Below are 20111 nucleotides of genomic sequence, written 5' to 3'. Positions count from 1 at the left end.
CTGTCCCACACGACATCCTTGTCCCTAAATTGGAGAGACATCAATTTGATGGATGGACCACTCAGTGGATAAAGAACTGGCTGGATGGCCGCACGCAAAGTGTTGTGGTCAATGGCTCAATGTCCGGCTGGAGACCAGTAATGAGTGGTGTCCCTCAGGGATCGGTGTTGGGACTGGTCTTGTTTAACATCTTTGTCAGTGACATGGACAGTGGGATTGAGTGCGCCCTCAGCAAGTTTGCCCATGACACCAAGCTGTGTGGTTTGGTTGATACCCTGGAGGGAAGGAATGCCATCCAGAGGGACCTTGACACGCTTGTGAGGTGGGCTGATGCCAACCTCATGAAGTTTAACCATGACAAGTGCAAGGTCCTACACCTGGGTCGGAGCAATCCCAGGCACAGCTACAGGATGGGCAGAGAAGAGATTCAGAGCAGCCCAAGGAGAAGGACTTGGGGGTGTTGGTCAATGAAAAAATGAACATGAGCCTGCTTCAGTGTGCGCTCACAGCCCAGAAAGCAACCGTATCCTGGGCTGCATCAAAAGGAGCGTGACCAGCAGGTCCAAGGAGGTGATCCTGCCCCTCTGCTCTGCTCTTGTGAGACCTCACCTGGAGCATTGTGTGCAGTTCTGGTGTCCTTAACATAAAAAGGACATGGAACTGTTGGAACAAGTCCAGAGGAGGCCACGAGGATGATCAGGGGACTGAAGCACCTCCTGTATGAAGACAGGCTGAGAAAGTTGGGGCTGTTCAGCCTGGAGAAGAGAAGGCTGCGTGGAGACCTCATAGCAGCCTTCCAGTATCTGAAGGTGGGCTATAGGGATGCTGTGGAGGGACTCTTCATTAGAGACTGTAGTGATAGGACAAGGGGTAACAGGTTCAAACTTAAACAGGGGAAGTTTAGATTGGATATAAGGAAGAAGTTCTTTACTGTCAGGGTGGTGAGGCCCTGGAATGGGTTGCCCAGGAAGTTGTGAATGCTCCATCCCTGGCAGTGTTCAAGGCCAGGTTGTACAGAGCCTTGGGTGACATGGTTTAGTGTGAGGTTTAGTGTGACCCAACCCCCCCATGGCAGGGGGGTTGGGTCTAGATAATTTTAAGGTCCTTTCCAACCCTAACTATTCTATGATTCTATGAAAAGTGTTTTGTATATCATTTTTGAAAAACTGGATTTCAGATAAGCTTAACATCTAGTTACAAATTAACAATAGGCAAAGTGAGTCCCTAAGAATGAAGGAATATTAATAGTGACATAAACATATGGAATTAAGTAAAGTTAGTCTCGTGGCCACTAATTATTCCCAGACAGAACAATGGTAGTTTGACTCCAGAACCCATCGCATGCAACTTTCTGGTATATGGTTTATAGATTTATTTGGAGATATCTACAGTGAACTTTAGATATTTTTTTTTTTCCTCTTCTGGGTTTGATATAACAGTTATTTATCATTTTCTTTCTACTGCTGTATTCCTGATGGGCTGATTTTTTGCATTAACTGCTTGTGGTACATTGGCACAATGTTTTCAGCTGCTGTGCAGAGTCCCTGACCCAAACTATTTGAAAGTGGCATTCACATAGAGAAATGTTGGATTTTTTTTTTTTTTATTGAGGAATGGGCACAACAGTAACACCCATAGCCCACCTCTCAAGGGATAAATCTACCTTCATGCCAAAGAAAGAACCCAGTTTGAGGGGTTTTGTTGGGGTGTTTTCCAGTGAACATTTAAAATAGAGTGAAAACTGCACGTGATTCTGGGGAAGGTGTGAATCCATCTTCAAATTAAACATCTGAATTGAATTCATGTGGGAGAAGACAGTAGAAATAGAACCACAGAGTTAAGCAGTTCATCTAAAAGCTGAATTGTGTCAGATGAGAAAGCACTGACAGTCCTGTCAGCACTGGAATGTATCTGCAGTTCCAAGGAGAAAAAATAGTACAATGACTGAAGCTGAAGTCAATGAACACTGTTCACAAACAGAACTCAACAGTGCAAATGACCATTACCTCCTCCTTTGTGTCAGGATACACATCAGGCCAGACGAGGGTGATGTTTATAGCAAACGGGACACAAAATTGTGATGGAACGTCTTATGCGTAATTATTATCAAAGTATTTTTATTGTGTTTTCATACTCAATTCTCAAACTCTCAGGAGAACTCTCATCTCCTGAAGAAAGCAAGTTTTTGTATGACCTTGGCATATGCATTGGGGTGGGGAGGGAATCCAGTTGACAGTTATAAAGGAACATTAATAAGCATTCTTCATAACAAAGCTTGATTATTTTTTAAAACCCCAAAACTATACAGTGTCTTTTAAAAATTATGGGAAAATAGTATGTGAAGTGTTTTTATACAATAAATAATCTATTTTCCATTAATGTACAAAATCAGCTGTATACCAAGAAACTGATACAAATGCAATAACTGAAAGATATATTTAATTTTATAACTATAATAATTTATGAAATATATCCACATATATATAAAATATATATATTTTGGCAAAGACCTCCCTTTCTTGTTTCAAACAAAGTCTATAACCACTGTTTGAAGCTTACATACAACCACGTCTGCTGTTAATGTATTTTCATTTTATTGTTGGTCTCCATCATTCTTATGTGAAAATATAATTTAATGTCATCGGGTTATTTAACCTTTGTGCTCTGGGGAAAGTCTGTGTGAAGGTCAGTCAAACAAAAGCATCTGTAATGTCACAAGTAAGAGATTTCCTCTTTTTTTTTTTTTTTTTAATAATACAGAACAGGATTTGCAAAAGTTACTTTTTTTCCAGCTTACTCTTGCATCCTCCTGTCAAAGTCCATGATTTCTAAAGAAGTCATTCACAAACGTTAAGGGCTGGATATAATCCTTATTGCCAAGTTTCTGAGTTAATCAGTGATGATGTTTCAATGAAGAGATAAAAATGTGATTTTTACAGTACTAGCAAAGAGGAATGTGGATGATAACTTATGTAGGGGCTTAGAACAGCACATGGTCTAGCACAGTGAGTTAGTCTGATTGTATGACGTTTCATTTGAAGTTCCACAGTCCTACCCTTTCATCTACAGGAAATTCTTTGGGATGAATAATTGGAGTTCTGTTCGTCAACTACAGTGCATCTAGTGTAGAAGTTTTTGAACAGAACTTTGAAGTGCAGGAATAATTTGTGCCTAAATTAGGTAATCTATTGAATACTCAGTGTATACTTTTGACTTGCTATAGTTTATAATATTTATAATAGCCATCCATCTTTAGTCTGCATAGATGCTGTCATTTAAACATCTGCCACAAAGTTAAAATATGATAATTCAGGCTTGCATACATTAACAAGAGCAAGATTTTGTATCAGTTTATTCTTAATGAGAACTCATGTATAGGCAATCTGTCTAACTCATCACATTCTCCAGTTACAGTTGCCTGCATGAAGCTGGGGATGGATTCTTCAGACACAGAGTGAGCAGTAAGTGGCACAGTAAGTTTCTGTTGTTCTTCTTTAAATTGCATAGAAAAATGTTTCTGAAGCTTTGTATTGATGAAGTTCAGATCTGCCTTTGAATTCTTCAATAGTGATACATTCCCTGCCAGGTTATGTGATAAATATTACCCTTTACTGAGACTCTTGCGAGAGGAACATGGGAGAAAGCTTCTTCATATATGTTTACATGCCCTCAAAGTGGCATTGTTGAAATGAAAGTGTTGCGCTCTGATGAATTCTCCACTGGCATCAGACTGAAGCATCAAGTTTGTCCATCTCAAGGGAGGGCTGTAGTTTAAGTTCTTGCTTCTGAGCTTCAGCAAATAAACATTAAAGCTCTAAAAACAAAACAAAAAACTGCCTAATTATTCAGACTAACTGCCTGTTATCTGATAGAACTATGGTTCATCTCCTTGACTGTGCACAGTAAATACTACCCAGTTGTCTAATTGCCTCTGATCACATAATCATAGCAATAAATTCAGCCTGGGGACTTCTAATCCAAGTGCTTCCCTTCATAGCAAAAAATTTTGACTAATGGTGTGATTAATTACTTTAAAAAGAAACAAACAATTTGTCTAGTTCTAATGGCCTACAAGTAGTTGCTTATCCTGACATCATATTGCATTTTGTATGTAGCAATAGCATTAAGGGTAGATTTGGAACTTGGAACTTTCTGAAACTACCTATAAGGTCTCAGTAGCCTCCTTATATCTAATATCTAAACTAAGTTTATTTTTCCCTCCAAATACTGTATCCACAAAGTTTGTTCTGCTTCTTTACCTTGACAGTTTAAGTTTTACTGAAGCACTGCATAGGGACATGTAGCTGAAGCTATTGCAGTGCTAAATGAATGAGATAGAAACAGCCCATGCCCTAAAAAATAATAGAAAACGGGACTGTTGCCAAAATATGTATCGGCTTATAGCCAAAGAATCCAACTTTTAAAGGAGCTACATCAGCATGAGGAAAGCTAGAGTAGTTCTGTGTATACTAGAGGTTATTTAGGAAAAAGAGTAATTGAAAAAAAACCACTAAAAAAATAAAATCCCAAACAAGTCCTGAGCCAGACTCTGCCCTTATCTAGCAAGCACTGATAGTACTCAGTTAAAAAAATGTAGTTTTGCAAATATGAGGAAAGTTTATGTAATGTTTAATGTTGAAAAGAAATACTAGTATCTGTAGCATACCTGACTGTTCAGAATCCTCTGAACTCTCTGCGCTACTGGATCAAAGTGTGTTCTTCCCTGCCCTGGTCTTTCTCCCCTGTCTGTTTCATTGATCCATGATTTCTGGAAAAGAGAGATTGCCACTGTGTTCTCATCAGTTATCCTCACAGAGCCATTCATAAAATGACAATGTCATTTCACTCGTTATTAGATTAGATAAAACTTAAACCACTCTAAAACAGTGCATGACCCTAACTGGACAGGAGATCTGCTGTTTCAAAAATACCGCATCATAAAAAGAAACAGCAAATAGCAGTACTGCAGCAGGCTTGGCCTCTTTCCTTCACCTATTAAACTCTCCTGGTTGTGAGACATGAGTTTTCTCACTGTTCTTCCTGTTCACTCCCCCATCCTTCTTAAGTGGGAAGTGAGCAAGCAGCTGTGTAAGTGCTTGGCTGCTGGCCAGGGTTAACTCACCACAACTGGAGAGGAGAATGTTTATTTAAAAATCAATCTATTTGTTAATCGGTTTCATATGATACATGCAACTTGACTAATTCACATCTGTGCAACAGCGAATCATGTTTGACTATTTGAAGTTTGCAATATTAAGAAAAGCTACTCACCTTCTTCTGTCTTGCATTCTTCTGCAAAACTGCATACACTGTTCGTCATGAGTATTCATACAAGAACACCTATTTGAAGACTGGAAAGTATTTTGAATCTGCCCTGTAGATCTTTTGCCTCTAAAATTGCCTTTGTAGTTAGAGAGCCCGTACGGCACAGTCCTCCTGTTGTAAGAATCATAAATAATGGTACATTTTAGGAGCCAGTTAAAATTATATTCCATATATTTTCTGGTTTGAAAATAGATCTCTTGATGCAAAGTAATAAATAGCAGCAGAAAAATGAAACCATATGCTTATGTAAGAAGTTCCCCCAGTAACAGATCACAACTTCTGCTCTTCAACTCAGCCTTTCACACAGTTCTAAAGTAGCAGACAGCCAGCTCAACCGGTAGAATTAATTGGCAACTACACTGGCTACCTAAAACAATTATTACCCAACAGCTGATACAAATACATCCCCAGGTTATTGCTTCTTCTACTGCTTATTCTTTACCTTGTTGGCTCCCTAGCCCCCCCCCCACCCCCCAAAAAAAATCCACAAAATGCGTTCTGTTCAGCACTGCAGTTGGTATGACGTGAAAAAGGAGCTGTGCTGACTTCCCCCAGATAAATAATACCGTATCATTGTGTCATCCTCATGATTCAGAGCCTGATCCACCGTTAATTTTATCACTGAGAAAAGCAGAAAACTGTAAGCATGATTTATTGCACCATAGTTGGATCATGACCTATGGAGTTAAAAATGTGAAAAACAGCTAGATTATCTTCCTTGTACGTATCTACTAGTGCTTTTCTACAAGGAATCATATTCTGTGCTGCAGCACACCGAGAAATAGTTAGAGGTAGTTCTCTTTATTTCCCTGTAATCTGGCATGCTCTGTTCTTTAATGGGTTGGAGTCAATGTTATTATCGGAAAAGGACACAGTTCTAACATCTGCCTGCTAACATCCCCAAAAAGCATTGGATAATGTCATAAATCATTCTCCTACAAGTTGTTAAACAATCTCAACTGATAGCAGGCGTACACCACGTGGAACTTCTGGAGACCCATAAACATTCCTGTGTACTTGAGGGATGGGCTAAGCAAGCCACAAAGCCACAAACACTAAAAATCTGTCGAGAATTTCATAATTCAAAGGTGAAAAGGGGGGGGGGGGGGGGATAAATTAAAAAAAACAACCAATCAACCAAGAGGCAGGGAAGAGGAAATCAGGATAAGTAAGGCTAGATCTGGGAAAGTTACAGAACAAAGCCTGAATAATCAGTCTGGAACCACGAATCACATACCTGTAATTCTTTCATTTGCTTTCACAAAAACATCATTAGGCTATTAATGGGAAAGGTGCAAATATGTTATTTTCCTACACTCATGGTGGGCTGAAGGTCCAGAAACACTGTTTTCTTCATTTCTGCTATAATTTTTGATGTAACATCAGTGCAGTTGATGTAAAGAATTTCTTCAAATCTCTGCACTTACAGTATGTGTGAGCTTGTACTAGTGCAGTGCATCTTTCACAGCTTGAACCAAAGCATACCTACCGTGTAGAAATTTATCATAAAGTCATACCGGAGTACAGAAAATCCTGTGTGTCAGAGAGCATGTGATGGTGTTTCTCGAGCACGTGCTGGTCTGCTGCCCCTATATGCACACACTGTTGTGTATTTCACTACTTTATTCTGTGGCTGTGCCTAGACACTGGGAGAGACCTTAAAAGACTTCAGAACTCTTGGCTGCCCCTTCTCAAACAGTCATTTAAAACGCTCTTCATTGTCTTCAGGATTAGGGATGAGTCCCATGTTGTGAGTGACAAGTATTAATAATTCTGTACTTCCATGTACCTTAGAATAATGAATGCCAAACAGCTAATGTAGGTAACTTCTGACAGAAATAACTGCTATATGGTCATATTTTTTTATACATTCCTTGTTTTTATGAATTAATGACCGTAATTCTCCCAATATGCCTGGTTTTGATTTCTAATCAAAAATTCAAGCCCAAAACAAATAAACCTCAATAGCAACCCAGAGGCTTTCAACAATATTCATAACAAAGAGCTAAAATATCATAGATGTTTTCTTGCCTGTCAGCTACTCTGATGCAACTGATAAATCGCATCATTTAAGCAAATGTTAGTGTGTGTATGACTATCATTCCAGATGCTGAAAACACTAATATTTCAAGTTAGTTCATGCTTCTTTCTCAGAAGTTCAGAAGTGAGATACCAAAGAGATTCAGCTGAACAAGTATCAGAAGCATTTACCTAGCAGCATGCTTAATCTTAGGTTGCTACATGTGTTACCTGTTGCTTTTTATATTCTTTTTTTATGAGGCTGCAATGCTCAGGTTCAAACTGAAGCAATTTCAACACGCTGAATGAGAATTATTGTCAAAATTTAGTTGTCACCAGGCTTCTGTGACACTACTCTGTTTTCCATTCCAGCTGAGGCATCTCTTTTCTTTAGCCAAAGCTTGCTGACTTCAGTATGCACAGGACAGTTTGTGTCTCTGCAGTGAAGATGAGAAACATCTGAACTAGGCAGAGTTAGCCATCTGCAAAGCTTCTGGGGATCCTGAACAACCAGTTCCCTTACGCTGTGTTCCTTGTGGTTGCAACCAGATCCCTGGACAAAGTACCAGCTAAGAGCCATTTACAAACTTCTTGGATATTTCTACCCCAAATCCACAGATTTAAAAAAAAACAAACAAAAAAAAAAAAAAAAAAAAAACACCAAAAACCACCAAACCAAAACAAAAAAAAACAACAAAAAAAAAATCCCGAAAAACTATTCACAGGAAATTTTGAATTTCTGACCTTTAACTCTGTGAGCATCACTTTTTCCTTTAGGAGAACAAAATTCTCCTGAAGCCATGAAATGGGCTTCTACATATTTAAAAGCTAAGGTGCACTGTGTATCCGTTATGCCTTTGCTCTCTACAAAGTGGAGAACAAGCAAATCTAGCAAATCTATGCAACTCCAGATCAGCCTTCCCATGGTGCTACATTGAACTGGTATCTGTGTGGCACCTCTGGGGAAAGCAACCCTCTGTTGTAGAGTTCAGTTACCACTACGATTATTGCAGCCAGTGAGTAGGTGCACACAAGGCTGCATCTTCAGTTTTAAAGCACTTTTTAAATTACAGAAAGTCTGATTTTAAGCAAATAGCTGCTTCTTCAGTATAAGATACTTTTTCTTTATTCCAAATGCAAAGAAAGAAGATGCTAATGCAACTCTCCACTACCTAGAATTATTCCAAATGATAAAATTAGTGCAACAGATCTGTTAATTAAAGATAATGCCATGTATAATATAGACAGCACAAAGCCAATCAAAGCACCGTGTGCTCTTGTCTGTTGCAAAATACTTTGGATTTCTGCAGTAGAAGGAACACACAGCAGTCTTTAGGTCAGACAATGTTTCTCCTAGAATTTTAAAAGAAAAAAGCGTAGATCCAGATTGGATACTCAGATGCTGAAATAACCTATATTATTTCTGTACTTTGTGTCCACAAAAATACAGTCATCAAAGCTCTTCCCCTAAAAGTGAGCTAGCTTTTGAAGCAAGTTTTTGCCCTTAAACTATTAGAAGGAGGCGTCTGTTTGTTGAAAAAGACAAGAAATACCAAGGAATAGTGAAACAGCCATCCTGAGCCAGTGATCTGAGTGGAAATTTCACACAGGAAACAAACTGCCCCTTGAATAACTGCTACCTTCAAGTTTAATTGGGAAATGTGATTTGCCTAAGTTCAGCTATCCCTCATTTATAGTCAGTGTTCAGATCCAATTCAGACAATGTTCACACATTTTCAGTGAATGTTCAGACAAAACCAATTAGTTAAATTTTTATTACGTGTGGCTGAGTTTCTCATGCTGTGTTATAACTGACCTGTGTGCTCCTATTATTTTCTACTTTCCCAGCCACTTAAACACAGTAGATACCTCCAGGGCACTTGAGAGTTTCAGCCAAAACAAAGGGATGAGGGGGTTGCAGCAATCATCTTAGATGCTGTGATTTCAGTATTCAGCAATATATTTTCTGGCGTGCATCCAGGCCAGCAAGGCTCCCAACAGTCTTCAATGTTTCCAGACAATCTTAAAATGTATGAGATCCCTGTAACGACCACTGAGAACAAAGAACATGGAAAGGAAGCAAAATTTATCATCCTCCAAGTGAAACAAAATGTCTCCAGAATGAAAAAGGCTTGGGGAAATAAAAGATATTTCTGTATATACTTTCACATATAGCTACTGCAGTAGTATTGTATAGCTCTGTAGTGAAGAGATCACTGGCTGCTCTGAAAGTTTTGGCTCCAACTCTTTCTGTAACAGGCATACTTTTTAAGAGTAGTTCACAGTAGGTGTACCTCCCATATTATCCCTTCCTTCCCATCGTCATCGTTTAAGAAGTAAAAACATCTTCAAAGAAGTGCCTGCCTTGTGTCATCCTAACCATGTGCTCCATTCACAGAAGCTGTACTTTCTCCAAGTAGCTTTTTGCTGCAAAACTATTTTCAGAAGAAACAAACTTTTATCCTTTATAGCCACACCTGTATTTTCCACATCCTCAATTTAGTAGTAGTCAGCATTTCTGAGGACCTACGTTAGTTTGTTATTTATAACTATCTCAGGTAACTAGCCAAGGATTGCACATATCTACTTCACCATCCAGTCTCACTGATTACAGGAGTTCTTTGATTTCCCTCCCACTGGGACTTCATGGTACTCAAGTTATATACCGTGAGAGACTCTGAAAGCTTTTTATCACTAGTCACCCTCCTCCTGTAGGTGTCAAAATGATGTTACATGTTTCCTTTTTGAAATATGATCAGAAAAATATCTGAGTTGTTGAGTGAAAAGCTGGGCTACATTTCTTGAGGTAAGCAGTATGAAGCAGGCATGGGAGGGAGGGGTTATTCCATGAACACCCCAAATACCCAGAGAGGCTGGGTAGAGCTCATCTGATCTAATAAACTGAGCCACTGTTTCACAGAAATACTTCTCTCAAAACAACATTGCCTATATTCTCATTCCAATCCTAACTTGTTCCCAGTTTAGTGGCAAGATACATGATTGTTTAAATAAATAAGGGAAATCCGGTGCAGAATTTTCTGTCTGTGAGGCCCAAGTTCCCATTATTCCTCTTCCTCTGGCTGTCAGGGAATATTATTAGTAAGTGGGATGGTTATAATGCAAATACGCTGAGGTAAATCCCAAAAGACAGAGCAGCTGGAAAATATGGAGGAAAGGAATCAAATGAAGTGTCAAATGGTAGCTTTTTCAAACTAAACTTCAGAGTGCTTACTGCCAGCTTCTGAAGCCACCACACTAGGGCATGCACACAAATACATGCCCTAATGCATGTTTCTACCACTCTCTGCATTGTGTATAGCTCACTGCTGGTTTAAAAACAAACCAAAAATCTGGGGGGATATAAACATGTTAAAATTTCAGACGGATGAAAGTGACTGTGGTTTGGCAGCCCTTGAGACTGTTTACTTTTAGAATTAGACCAGCATGAACACCAGAGATGAATTTTCAAGGCTCTGGCTATTCGTCTGTCTCCCCCCTGACCCCGTCCTCTGCAGGGCCAGCTCCTACAGTGCCATGGGGTTTTAATCTGCAGAGCCAAATAATTTCAAGTCTTTCTGAGGGTGCTGCAGTACTGTGAGTACTGTAAGAAAGCTTTGCAGGAAGACTAAGAGGAGACATTCTACTTTTAGACTGTGGAGGGCATGCAAGTTGTGCGCATTTCAGTAAGACACTGAAAGTGTGAAGTCAGTACATGATTTAAACATGATTAGGACATACAGTTCCTATACAGAGTCTAATCTTGGTAGCATTCACGTATGTAAGACAAATAGATTTCAGTGAACATGTGGACAGTAAAGTCTGCAAAATGCAGGGCAAACTTAATTCAGAAAAGTAAAACTCAACAGAAGATTCAGCACTTCTCTTTTGGCACTCAGTTCTGATAGTTAACCATGCACACTGTTTAAATGACAGACCAGCTTCCTTATTTGAATGGCCTGGCATGCAGCCACTGTTTTATCATCATGCCTTTGGCTAGCAGGCTTTTTCAGTCTGATCTATTAAGATTATAAGCACATGCTTAATTGTTTTGCTGAATAACAGATCTTTAGCTGTGTACTTTTATGTCTGGTAATATACAGGATATTATCCAGCCTTATCCAATGATGAATTCTCAAAAAATGGGGTAACTGTGATACTTTATAATATTACTTAATATCCATAAGGATGAAAAGCATTTTCAGTTACATTATGGTGACCTCATAGTAGCCTTCCAATATCCAACGGGGGCCTACACGGATGCTGGAGAGAGAATTCATCAGGGACTGTAGCGATAGGATAAGAGGAAATGGGTTTAAACTTGAACAGGGGAAGTTCAGGTTAGATATAAGGAAGAAGTTCTTTACTGTGGGGGTGGTGAGGCACTGGAACAGGTTGCTCAAAGAAGTGGTAAATGCTTCATCCCTGTCAGTGTTCAGGCCTGGGCTGAACAGAGCCTTGGTCTTGAGTGAGGCATCCCTGCCCATGGCAGGGGATTGGAACTAGATATCTTAAGGTCCTTTCCAACCCAAACCATTCCATGATTCTGTGTGGGCTTCCATTCAACAAAACGCAATCACCAGTGAGATGCAGGTAGCAAAAAGGTTATGAAAGAGAAGTTAGCCAGCAGACCAGTCAGAACAAGCATCCAACTGGTTGTCTTAAGTCATCTCTTTTGTAACAACATCCCAAGACATCATTTCCTTTCTATATATGAACAAAACTATGAGTGAAGCAATCATAGGGCACAAATTGTTTTAATTCTAAGGTGACTTTCTGGTGACCTAAGCCATTAATGAGCAAAGATAACTGTTAAGAGAACTGACTGTATGTGGAATCAGCTGCTGTTGTCTGTTCAGCTTCTGACAAGTCCTGAACCCCTAACAAACCCATCTGTCATCACTTTCAGGAAAGACCAAAAGAATGAAAGTGTATGAAAAGCCTTTCTCACCCCAACATATGGTCGTATGAGGTCAGGAAAACAGATTTCTGCAGAGGAAACTATCTGGAGCCGACCTAGTGCTAAGGAATATCTGACTTGCATATGTTACAGAAACAAATTCCTTCTTTATTGAAGTGACAAACACCACATCCTTGTAGTGTCACCAGGGTGACCGTAAGCTCACCATATCCTCTACCAATATATTCCCACAGAGCAAAGCAACAGATTGCAAGTGTGTGCATGCCCTTGTCCTTCCACAGAGGAAACAGAACGCGTCACTACAGGGGATCAGAGCTGCAAACACAGTGTTAGATCAAATTCTTCCTGTCACTTTATCCATCCAATTCTCCTGATTCAGAAATTCATGTAATTGGCACACTCTTTAGATCATCATGTAAGCTGGTCTTAATAACATAATTTCTTCCATTCCTTACTCCTTTTTTGAACATAGGGGCAAATACTGAAATAAGACATCATACAGAAAATAAACTCCTTTGATTTAACACTTCAAGAAATTATTATTTTTGGCACCTAGTCTGAGCCAGGAAGTAATTTTACCATTGTGGATCTATGCTAATATCCCTTTGAAACTGTCCAGATTATTGCCATAAATTCTCACTATACTTCTGTTTCAGAATTGAAGACTGCTTGAGTATCCAATATTGTATTATCATGATAGTATCATTTTCTAATAGTTGTTACTTTTTAATCTCTTATTAATCATTCTGTGCATCTCTGAAGCTTCTAGTGTTGCTTTGGCAACACTAACATTATTGATTGAACCACATTTTATTGTCGGATGCACATGTTCAGTTCATACTGAAATATAGAACCCTTTTGGAGAACTGCAGATCTAAAAGAAATCTTGCCTGTATTTTCTTCTTTAACTTAGAGAAGTAAGCATCAGGTTTTGGCAGTATTACATCAGTAGGTACTTTTTAAAAGACTGTTCATTCTTTTTTCTTTAAAACCTGTCTAGCTGTAGATCAAGATAAGCATGTTTAATCACTTGACAAAAAAATACATTGCAAACTAATTCCTGAATAATCCATTTTATCAGTGAGAACAACTTACCAGCTTTTAATTAGCTTTGTTACACAACCTTTGTCTACACAGCATAATTGCATTATTCTGCTCTGATTGACCTGACTTTCTTAAGGTCATTGTCTTTTCCACTTAGGGCTCTCACTGCTCCCAGCTATGTCAGAGTAACACTGGTGCACTTACTGGTCTGAACTAACAGCAGTGGTTCATGGACAATTATAAAGCAGTACTCAAACTTGTGTAGAGATGATTTCTCATTTAACTGGCAATAGCTACAGAGTCAAAACCTGCATATTCTGCAATTTTGTGCTTTCCTGCAACTGTCACCCTGCTGATCCAAGTGGTTTCTCCACAAGGATAGGAACAGATCCCCTGTCATCACTCTGCCTCCAACAGTTTCAATAAAAACATTAACCACTTTTCTAGAACAGGAGGAGAGAGAGGCCATGACCGAGATTTGTTATGGATGTATCACAACAATGCTTAACAGTATCTTCTGTTGGGAAAAGCAGGGGGAAGAATGCAAGAAAGTAAAGTTTGACTTTGAAGTATGGAGGAGAGAGTAACCTGGAAACAGAAAATAACAGGGAATTTGTAACAGGAGTAAGAAATGATAAAGTGAATGATATTAGTCAGGGGAAATAAGAAATAAAAAGTAATAAAAGGTAATTGTAGAGTTTAATGTAGAAAATAAACCCAAAATAGATGTGGTAGTTAAATAAGCAGAGAGAAGACCAGAATTAACAGATGTCTGGAAAACTTCCCCGGTCTTTAACACCCTGTGTCTGGCCTCCCATTATGTGTATGGTTCTCAAAATCACATTTGAGCCAAATTTTTAGTAAATATAAAAACCTTCAATAGCCATGTAAAAACCCCATTTACAAACTGCCAGTCTGTACAGATCCAGTGGTTACTTCCTTTTAAAAGAAGTAGCATAACTTGCTTGGGATATTAAATTGCACAAGCAGGCCTGATTTCTCTCATCCACATCCAGAAGTACCTTCTTACTTAAGGAAACATTGTTCCAAGTAGGACACCAGGCCAGAATTAGTGCCTGATCATTCAGAAGTGTGACAGGAATTATTAATCCTGCCTCTGTTGCACTGAACACGGTCCAAAGTATCTAATACCCATACTTATTTCAGTGACTGCCTCTGCTCTCATATACAGAAGCATTCCTAGGAAGAAAATCCTAGATTTCTTGAAAATCAAGCCAGCACTCTTTCAGCTTAGAGGGAGACCTGGATATCTCCCTCAGCCCTGCACAGAGCCTTTCCTTTCATTGCTCACCTTGCTGGCTCAGAGCAGCCAAGTCTCATGATCAGTGAAAGGAGCAGGACAGGCAAAGCAGCCCAGTTCTAATGAGCACTGACACATCCAAGAGAATTCAGTTCCTACTAAACCAATTCCCTTACTTTCCACCATCATCCACCCACTACTTATCCAAAACCACTGGGTCCCCAGCATCCTGATCAATCTAGTTCAAACAGTGTGGCTAAGTTATACAGGTTCACATCTTTGGAGCACAGTAGCCAAAACCTGTTGTTCTATGTGAATACTTAATATTCAAATTGAATGTTGAAATTGAACATATTCTATAGCTTACATAAAAATGTCCAGTAACATGGCACAAAATGTAAGTGGGATAATCAGAATTTCCTAGACCTCACATCAAGTCATTACAGGCTAACCTATACACTGGACAGCAGGGGTAGACTTTACGTATCTGAGAGATCTGCTGTTATTTTATGTACAACTGAGCAGTTAAGAAGGCAGAGACTTACAGCCCCAACTGTTTAATATTTGGATTATTGTATGTACTTCATTGCTAATGCTGTAGATATCATGAAAATGTTATATATATTTTACTCTTTAATTTTGTTCTTTCTTTGGTGATGTTTGCACCAAACTTTCAGGTAGGAAAAAATCCTCCACTTTTAATGCACACTAAATACTTTTCCCACTGGAATGAAAATTGTAATTTCTGTAGACTTAAAACAGGATATCCTAAAAAGAACGAGGGGGGTGTGTGTATGTGTTTAAAATTATCAGAATTCTATTTATTCAGTGTGTAGGGGGGAAAGGAATGTCATTCCCCTGTTTTCACTGGTGAGCTCTGACTTAAATATACTGAGTCATAAATATTTGGCTAAAATAATTCCAAGTAATCCTGGGTGGATTAGTGCAGGTATGGAACTCCAAGAATTGAATGACTTGTGTGAACACATGATACTTACAGGTTGGTAGGAGTTCAAAAGACTTGTCATCACACATGACCTCTATCCAGGACACACAGGTGAAGTTACAAATTAAGTGCCCTAAACCCCATCTGACTGAACGTATTTCATTGCTACTTTCTATTTTTAATATTCCTTTTGTTATTTTAATTAAAAGTTTTGCAATTGATTGAAAGGCAGATCTGAGTTAGTACAACTGTTCCCAAGCTGCAGTCAGTGGTGTACTTGATGACATGTGTCAAAGTTTACAGTCACACAGCCTACGGATCTTTAATTCTTGAAGATTCATCTGCTCCACTGATTACTTTTTTTGATGAACAGACTGCTGTGGTTGCTGTAGGCCTGTGGCCTATCAGCCTATGAGAACCTTTACGAATCCTTAGGGCTGTTTTAGTTACTCAGACAGGATACATATACCCGGGGGTGCAGGAAAAGGAGGCCTCTATCCTTCAGACTGTAGGCACAGTGTGGGCATAGAAAAGAAATTATTTCTTTTCCTGATGCTAGTGCCAGGGCCCGTGCCTGCACCCACCAACCCGTGGGAAACTCACAATTTCCATCTCCTGGGAAGTGTTATGTTTCCAACACTGTTTTTATTATGAGTTGAAACAAAAACTTCCTTGCCATTGCCACAAAACACTATTGTAAAAGAGGGCCTTCTGCAACATCTTAAATCTGGTAGATTGAGGGTTTCGACAATTGTTTTAATCACAAAGGGTACTTCCAGATTATTTTCTTCATTTCGAACGGCACAAACTATTCTTCCTTTCCCAGTCAATGGTTTACTGGAAGCAGATTTCTTCTGCACAGTTAAGTCCTTTTCCCCCCGTGGCTGATCTCACGCGCCTGCACACGCAGCGCACGCTGAGGCACCCGCGCACCGCCGCGTACCCTGCAGGTACCGCGAACGGGACCGGAGGCAGCCGGGCCGGAGGCACTTACCGGCGGCCCGTTCAGCTCGCCGCCGCACCCCCCCCCCCCCGGCGGGCCCGGCAGGTGTCGGGGCGGGGAGGAGCGGGAGGCCCGGCGGGCAGAGCCGCCCCAGCCCTCTCCGCTCCGGTGGCTCGGCCCGGGCTACCTGGGGTGCGGTGGCTCCGCCTCCCACGGGGGTCCCCGGGGCGGGCGGGGAACCTCCCGCCGCCGCGGGGGTCGCGCCCCCGGCAGCCCAGCCCGCCATTTCGCGTCCCGCCGCTCTCATTCACTCACTCACTCACTCGGGGGTGTTGATCCAGATGATGTCGAGGTGGCAGTAGTAGACGCACTCCTTGTCCTTGTAGGTGTAGCAAGTGCAGCGCCGGGCTCGGGTCCGCAGCCCCCCGCCGTCCACCCGGGCCCTGCCGCCGGCCGGCGGCGCCGCCGATTCGCTCTGCTCCCGCTCCTTCTGCCCCAGCGCCGCGGGGCGCGGCTCCGCGCCCACCGGTACCGGCAGCGAGTGGGGCCGGGGCAGCGCGGACCCTGCACCGCGGGAAAGAATAGCTCAGCTCGGCTCAGTTCTCGCGTCCCGTCAAGAACTAACCCCTCTACCCCAGGCGCCTTGTAGCCCCCTCCGTAACGGGACCCGAACCGCCAGCTACACCCGGAGGGGGTTCAGGGCTGCGAAAAGCACCGTTATGTCTGTATTCACCCCGGCCCCGCGGGCTCGGGGAGCATCGCCAGTGGTTTGGTTTTAAACCTACATACGGCCAAGCGATGTCTTTGGCGTCTGGTTACTACTTACCACGCACGGGAGTGAGCTGTTGCTCACAGCCTTTTGGAAGAAGTAAAAAAAAAAACCAAAACCCAGCCTTTGTGTGCATGCGTGGAAGTGGCAAAGAAAGAAAGAAAGAAATTCACGTTACCTGCAGTCGACGTAATTGTAAGGCCAAAGAGGAACAATAAACTGAGCTCCATTAAACCCAAATTGCACTCTTGTGAAGTGCAGGCAAAGGTGAACTGCAGGGGCGAGCGAGCCCGTCCCGGAGCAACCGCTGCAGGTTGGAGGCAGGGCTGGCGGCACACGCTGCTACCGGAGGTAGTTCCCACACGGAGGTGTGATTAGTGGTTCTCGCAGTTATTTCCCTCCAGTGCAGGATCAGGCCTGAAGGGGAGAGTGTTGTCAAAAGCAGGGAAGATCCATCGCTGGGCTTTTCCCACACACACCTCCCACCCCACCCCCAAACCGATCAGAAACCGGAGCTGCTGTTTTCCAGCTGCAGACGCCTCCCACCCGCCGAGAGCCGCCTGCCCCTCCCGCGGGCAGCAGCGCCCGCCCGGCCCCCGCTCCCTACCCGGCAGGTAAAGGGCCGGGGAGCAGCACATCCCATCCCCCCTATCCCCCCCCCATCCCCCCCCGGAGCGGTTACTGCTAATGCTGATCTTGGTTCGTCACGTTTAAGCTGATCCTGCTGTTCCCCGTATAATTCCAGCAGGACAGAGGATTCCTTGTGCGATAAAACCGCGAAGTTTTGACTCAAACGTGGGCTATGGGTTTGGGAATTGCTTGAGGCTTTTTTCCTCGGAGTCTACCAGGGGTTTTCGAGGTGAAATGAAGTCACTGATTTATCAATACTTTGTTTTCCCCCAGTTTAACTCTGGCCACCTCTTTGCGGGGAAATATGACTACAGCGCAAAATTTAAGGTAAAAAGAGATTTCATATTGTGCGAAATATCTGACACTTGTGCTAGGAAAACACTCCTGCACGTGGCCCCTTTTGGTATTATCATATCAGCTATTGAGTGATAATAGGTAAGGGTTCAAGGGTTAAGGGAATTGGCTATACCTTTTCTTACAGTAGTAAGTATAATATATCCTGTTCTAGGAGACAAATGTCATAGATAGCACGTGGAGAAAGATTAGCAAATTTAATTGTGAATATTTTAAATCAAAGCACAATTTTTATTTAAGAAAGTTTCAGTACTAACAGAAAGAGCTGCAGCCAAAATTGCTTTTATGTATCATGTGCCAACTTGACATGTTCACTGAAATCTGTTTTGTGAGTAGAAAACCAGTTGCAGGATCTTTTGGGTTATGTTATCTGAAGGAGGAACGCCGTTCTCTACTGCACCACATTCTTCTCCAGCCCTGCCCCCAATTCCAGCTTCTGGTGTAGACTATTCAGTAACAACACTGACAAAAAAAAACCCAACCTCATTAAGATGTCATGTTTTGTCAGGTTGTCAAACCTTGCCCTTTGTCTGCTTCTAAAGATGGAGAGTTTTGTGGGAGAGCTTTAGGTGACCATACTCCCAGCTAATAAGAATGCATAATGGATACTAAAGGCAGGGTGAGAGGATACTAAAGGCAGGGTGAGAACTTTAAAGTTCCTTTTCCCCAAGTTTTACAGAGATCACAGCTCTCTGTGGAGACTTAAATCGCTTTTGTTTTGCACAGTTTGTGCAAATGACAAGTTTTTGTATTACAAAGTTGAAACATCAGAAACATTAATCATGCCCTATCTCCAAAACCCAGTTAGAAGAGCCAAGATTTCAGTAGATTTCTAAGGGTTGTACCCCGTGATGTTCATCTTTATGTAGCAGCAAGTAATTTGCTCAGGTGGTGTCAATATTCAAGTACTGAAACAGGACTGTGAAAGTATCTTGGGGATTTTAGTTCTGTGAATTTTAGTTTCACTGCAGTCACCAATGTTCTCGTAACTAATACACTGGGTTGGAAATAGATCCTATGGGGATTCCTGAACTTAACATCATATTGAAGTTCACACCTGACGGAGGAAACTCAGCCCTTGGTTATCTGTGAGGATGATTAGCTGCACCAACCTGAGTATTTCTGTCATTTGCTTTGCTGGACTGGGGGCTGGTACCCAAGCCTCAGCAGAGTCACAGGCTTCATAGGTCTATAGCTGCTTCTGTCTTGAGAAGGAATAGAATCATAGAATCAACTAAGTTTGTAAAGACTCTTAAGATCATCATGACAAAGTATCTCTGAAAAAAAGAATGGCTTTGAACTTATTTCTGTATCTTACATAAGTAGAATTTTTTTCGAATCAGGACATTCTATATACTGCACACTGATTTGACTGGACACAGGATTAATTTTGATAAGGCTTATGATTGCATTTTAACTTACCTGAAAGGGAAAAAAAGATATATCGCGCAGCTACTGTTGAAGAGAACCCTTCACAGCAGTGGGTAAGAAGTACTGGTTATATGTTGTTGGTGTGATAAGTAACAAATGCCATAAGTCTGAATTCTGATCATGAATTTCATTTTCTTCATTACACTTTTTTGTTTTTTTGTTAACAGTGGTGTAAAACAATCATAGTAACAAAAAGTTTAAAATGAGAAGTATGTAACTATCGTATATTTTGTACCATACATTTGTTATGGTACAGAAGGTCATGTGTTGTGATTGAACCACATTTCCCTATAAAATACTGGTTTACTTTTTAAAATGATGTTTTGGAGGCCTCTTCTCCATTGCACTAGCTTTTCTTTCACGTGCTGTTTAATCTCTGGAAAGCCAGGGAGACCATATCAGCACTGATACTGAGTGCTGTGCAAACAAAAGGAGTAATAAAATATATTCTGAAATTAGCTATCAGGGTTC

The 20111-nt window shown here is 41.1% G+C and overlaps 1 protein-coding gene and 1 long non-coding RNA gene across 3 annotated transcripts in view; one reads left to right on the top strand and one right to left on the bottom strand.

Annotated features, from left to right (window-relative positions):
- LOC133262637 (uncharacterized) overlaps positions 1-20111 on the top strand; it is a 111867-nt gene that overhangs the window by 59698 nt on the left and 32058 nt on the right. Inside the window, exon 2 of the long non-coding RNA XR_009741371.1 lies at positions 3415-3473. This is a non-coding gene — a long non-coding RNA (uncharacterized LOC133262637). The remainder of the gene's footprint in view (positions 1-3414; positions 3474-20111) is intronic.
- EDN3 (endothelin 3) lies at positions 2101-17806 on the bottom strand. Of its 2 annotated transcripts, XM_061442024.1 has the most exons (6): positions 17736-17806; positions 17404-17642; positions 16780-17020; positions 5272-5436; positions 4667-4768; positions 2101-3814 (listed from the first exon to the last, which is right to left on the bottom strand). In XM_061442024.1, the coding sequence occupies exons 2-5, from the start codon at positions 17453-17455 to the stop codon at positions 4699-4701; spliced, it is 528 nt and encodes a 175-aa protein (XP_061298008.1). In that variant the 5' UTR covers positions 17456-17642; positions 17736-17806; the 3' UTR covers positions 2101-3814; positions 4667-4698. The 2 variants fall into 2 exon arrangements, with proteins under 2 accessions (XP_061298008.1, XP_061298007.1); XM_061442023.1 differs by lacking the exon at positions 17736-17806 and having other exon boundaries at positions 17404-17719.

Source organism: Pezoporus flaviventris, unplaced genomic scaffold (assembly GCF_033815535.1).
Source record: "Pezoporus flaviventris isolate CSIRO_AGI_PZ_B2104156 unplaced genomic scaffold, CSIRO_AGI_Pfla_v1 ptg000213l, whole genome shotgun sequence".
NCBI classification, from domain to species: domain Eukaryota; kingdom Metazoa; phylum Chordata; class Aves; order Psittaciformes; family Psittacidae; genus Pezoporus; species Pezoporus flaviventris.
Note: the sequence above shows the minus strand (reverse complement) of the source record. Positions and strands in the feature narration are given on the sequence as shown.